This window comes from Quercus suber, unplaced genomic scaffold (assembly GCF_002906115.3).
Source record: "Quercus suber isolate HL8 unplaced genomic scaffold, Cork oak 2.0 scaffold_29, whole genome shotgun sequence".
NCBI lineage: Eukaryota > Viridiplantae > Streptophyta > Magnoliopsida > Fagales > Fagaceae > Quercus > Quercus suber.
Window position 1 is genome coordinate 1,342,392 of NW_027069494.1, and position 4,263 is coordinate 1,346,654.

General features: G+C 43.0%; 1 protein-coding gene across 1 annotated transcript; it reads right to left on the reverse strand.

Moving 5' to 3' along the window:
* Window positions 1-2,694: 2,694 nt before the first annotated feature.
* On the reverse strand, window positions 2,695-3,528 carry LOC112022297 (uncharacterized). The gene is made up of 2 exons (XM_024054864.1): window positions 3,117-3,528; window positions 2,695-2,999 (listed from the first exon to the last, which is right to left on the reverse strand). The coding sequence occupies exons 1-2, from the start codon at window positions 3,526-3,528 to the stop codon at window positions 2,695-2,697; spliced, it is 717 nt and encodes a 238-aa protein (XP_023910632.1).
* Window positions 3,529-4,263: the final 735 nt, after the last annotated feature.

The following is a 4,263-nucleotide window of genomic DNA, read 5'->3' on the forward strand; positions in this document are numbered from 1 at the left end:
TCCTTAATTAAGTCTAAACTCTTCCCTAACAGTCCATCAATGTTGCTCAGAGTGAAAGAACTCGTTTTCAGCATTAGGAAGCTAGTCTCTAGAGGAATAACAGTCTCGGCACCATAAGTCATTGAAAACGATGTTTCCCCTATTGACCTACAAGGTGTGGTCTGATAAGTCTAAAGGACATGTGACAACTTTTCCACCCATTTTCCCTTTACACCATCGAACCTCTTCTTAAGTCTATTCACTATGATCTTATTGACAGCCTCGACCTGTCCATTCTCTTGTGAATAAGCCAGTATGGAATACCTATTCGTAATTCCCAAATCACAACAGTACCTCTGGAAGACTTTGCTATCAAATTGAAGACCATTGTCCGAGTTGAGGGTATGAGGGATCCCGAATCGAGTGATGATATTTTTCCAAACAAATTTCTTGGCATCCATGTCCCTGATATTTGCCATTGGTTCAGCTTCAACCCACTTGGTAAAGTAATCTGTATCGACTAACAAATATCTCTTATTCCCTGCTACCTTAGGGAAAGGACCTACAATGTCCAAGCCTCATTGAGCAAATGGCCAAGGGTTGGATAGAGGATTAAGGACTCCTCTCGATTGATGAATGTTTGGTGCAAATATTTGGCATTAGTCACACTTTGTCACATATTCTTGTGCTTCGTTCTGCATATTCGGCCACCAATATCTTTGAGTGAGGGATTTGTAAGAGAAAGAACTGCCTCCTGTGTGGCTTCCATAAATCCCTTCACATAATTCTTCTAGGAATAGTTCAACTGCTTCAGGGTGTATGCATAGCTCGTATGGGCCAGAAAAAGATCTTTTATACAACTTTTGGTCCTCGAATAGCCAAAACTGAGGAGCCTTTCTTCGTACCTTATCCGCCTCAGATTTAATTTCGGGCAAGAAATTCTCCTTAAGGAACAATACAATAGATTCCATCAACTAGGACCCACCTTAACTTGATGAATATGAACCACTTTTCTACCTACTTCAATAGGTTTACACAAGTCTTCCATAAGGATCACCTGAGGTAAACTTTGTGCCGATGAGGTTGCCAGTGTGGCGAGAGAGTCAGCATGTGTATTTCTACTTCTAGGAATTTGTCATAAATTAAAAGACTCAAATTCTGACTATAAGTGTCTAACCTGGCTCAAATATTCCTACATTCTAAGATCTTTGGCTTCCAACTCTCCTTAAACTTGGCCTATAACCAGCCTTGAATCAGAGAATATCTCCATTGACTTTCCACCCATTTTCTGAACCATGGTCATCCCTACCAATAGAGCTTCATACTCAGCCTCATTTTTTGTGGCTGAAAAGCCCAATCTCAAGGATTTCTCAATTGTGATCCTTTCGAGAGATATTAGAATTAGCCCCACTCCAGATCATCTATGGTTCGCTACACCATCAACGTATACCTTCTAGGACAAAGGTTCTTCTAAGGAGATTGCACCAACCAATTTTTCATTCATGTTCTGCTTCTCTTCTCTCTCTTCTAATGGGGTTTCAGCAAACTCGACCACCAGATCGGCAAGGACTTGACCCTTGACAGAGGTGCGAGGCATGTACTTAATATCAAAAGCCCCTGAGATCGTATCCCACTTGGCAATCCTCCCTATGTAATCAGCATTTCAAAGTAGAGATTTAAGCGGGAGCTGGGTTAGGACAACAACTGTGTGCAATTGGAAGTAGTAAAGAAGCTTACGTGTAGCATGCACCATTGCCAAAATAGCCTTCTCCAGTGGTAGGTAATGAACCTCGGTCTCATGTAGTGACTTGCTCACATAATAAACTGGCCTATGTATAACACATCAACCCGTACCAGCACCAAGCTCACTGCATGGGAGGCCACTGCAATGTAAGTAAACAAAACCTCATCTACCTCGAGTCTGGACATAATGGGTGGTCGAGAAATGTATTCCTTCAACTACTAGAAAGCCAAGACACACTCCTCGGTCCATTCAAATCCCTTCCACTTGTTCAACAACTGAGAGAAAGGCCTACACCTGTCTGCTAACTGAGAGATGAATCGGTTTAAGGCAGCAGTTATCCCTATTAGGTTTTAAACTTTTTTGGGATTCCAAGGTGGCTGTAAATTGTTGATTGCCTTAATTTGGTCAGGATTGACTTCAATTCCAGGATATGTAACCATGTACCCTAAGAAATTCTATGATCCGACACCAAAAGAGCACTTAGAAGCATTAAGTTGCAGCTTATGCCTCCTCAAGATCTCAAAGATATTCCTGAGGTCATTAACATGCTCAAATTCCAACTTAATCTTGACCACCATGTTGTTTATATAAATCTTAATGTTTTTTCCTAACTGTGGCTCGAACATCCTAGTCATCATCCTCTGGTAGGTAGCCCCCACATTCTTTAAACCAAAAGGCATCACCTTGTAGTGGTAATTTCCAGTAAGGGTGACAAAAGTTGTCTTTTCTTGATCACTCAAAGCCAGTGGTATCTGGTGGTACCCTTGAAAGGCATCCAAAAAGCTCATCCAAGGATAGCTTACAGTTACATCCACTAGTTGATCAATCCAAGGCATGGGGAAAGGGTCCTTTTGATAGGTCTTGTTCAAGTCTGTGAAATTCATGCATACTCTCCATTTTCCACTTTTCTTTTTTACTACCATTGTACTGGCCAACCATTCAAGGGAGAAAACTTCCTTAATAGCTCTAGCCTACTTAAGCTTGTTCACCTCTTCCCTCACAACATCAAAATGCTCTTTAGATGAGCATCGAGGTAGTTGCTTCCTAGGGAGGACAATTGGGTTGACATTCAGATGATGGAAAATGAAGTCTGAATCCACCCTAGGAGCTTTATGGGCATTCCATGAAAACACATCAATATTTCTCCTAAGAAACGCTAATAGTTCTTCCTTCTCTCGAGGAGGTAACTGGGCTCCGATCTGAAAAAACCTCTCCGAATCACCATCTATAGAAATTTCCTCCAACCTCTCGCATTTTGCCTCTTCCAACACCGCATCTGTAGATAGGACTGAAATCCTTGATTGCTATAAGCCCCCCTCAGTAGAGGCCGAGGACTCAGCTTTAGGGTGACGCATTATTGCAGCCACAAGGCATTGCCTAGCCATGGATTGACTCCCCACAAGCTCCTCAATTTGGTCCCCTGATGAAGAAACAGCCCTCAGGGCATGGAACCAAGGCCTTGCCATAATGGCAGTGTAGGAGTAATAAGCATCCACCACAATAAAGTCTACCTCTACCACCTCCGAACCTGCTTGTACAGGCAACCTAATCTGACCCCTTAGGATAACAACTTTCCCATCAAAACTTACCAAAGGTGAATCATAGGTTGTCAAATCTTCAAGCTTTAAGTTCAGCCCTCTATACAAGTCATGGTACATAATCTCTGCACCACTGCCCTGACCTACCATCACCCTTTTCACATCATACCTTCTTATCCTGAAGGTGACCGCCAAAGCATCATCATGTGGGTTGATGGTTCCAATCTTATCCTCATTCGAAAAACTTAATGCCAGTTGGATCTCCATTTTAGCCCCTTTCAACTCAAAATTAGAGTCCTCGACGGGTAGCCGAGCTACATACATCACCTTGGAAGAATGAGAACCAGTTCCCCCAGGTGCAATAAAAATGACATTAATTGTGCCCAAAAGTGGCCTTGAAGAAGCATTCCCCTAAGCCCCTAACCTTGCTTGGTCTCCTTGCCCACTAGGCCGATACAAGAACTATTATAACCTTCCATCTCTGACTAATTACTCTAGATGATTCAACAGAGTTCTACAGTCCTCGGTGGTATGCCCTAGATCATGGTGGTATTGGAAATAAAGACTCTGGTTGCGCCTCGTGGGGTCTCCTCCCATCTTGTTCAGCCATTTGAAGTATGGATCGTTCTTGGTCTTCTCCAAGACTTGATGCACTGGTTCTTGGAACACCGTGTTAACCACCTGAGGAGCCGTAGACCCAAATTTTCCAACAAAATTCCTTCGGGGTCTATTATTGTTGTAGCGGTCTGACCTGAAATCCATCCTTTCTTGAGGAATAACCTTAGCCTTCCCCTTGCCTTGCTGTTGGTCTTCCTCGACCCGCTTGTATTCATCAATACGGTCCATAAGCCGATGCACACTCCTTCCCGGCTTCTTGGTCAAGGATTTTCTCAAATCATGCTCGGTGGGCTAACCGACCTTGAAGGTCCTTATAGCCATGTCATCAAAATCCCCATCAATCTCATTAAACATCTCCCAATATCTGTACGAGTAGGTTTTCAG

What these genes read in the sequence shown, in the direction of transcription:
- LOC112022297 (XM_024054864.1), bottom strand. Translation starts at nt 3,528, where the DNA reads ATGGAGATCCAACTGGCATTAAGTTTTTCGAATGAGGATAAGATTGGA. An exon ending in AATTGAGGAGCTTGTGGGGA is followed by an intron (nt 3,000 to 3,116) that starts GTCAATCCATGG and finishes TCCTATCTACAG; the next exon opens with ATGCGGTGTTGGAAGAGGCA.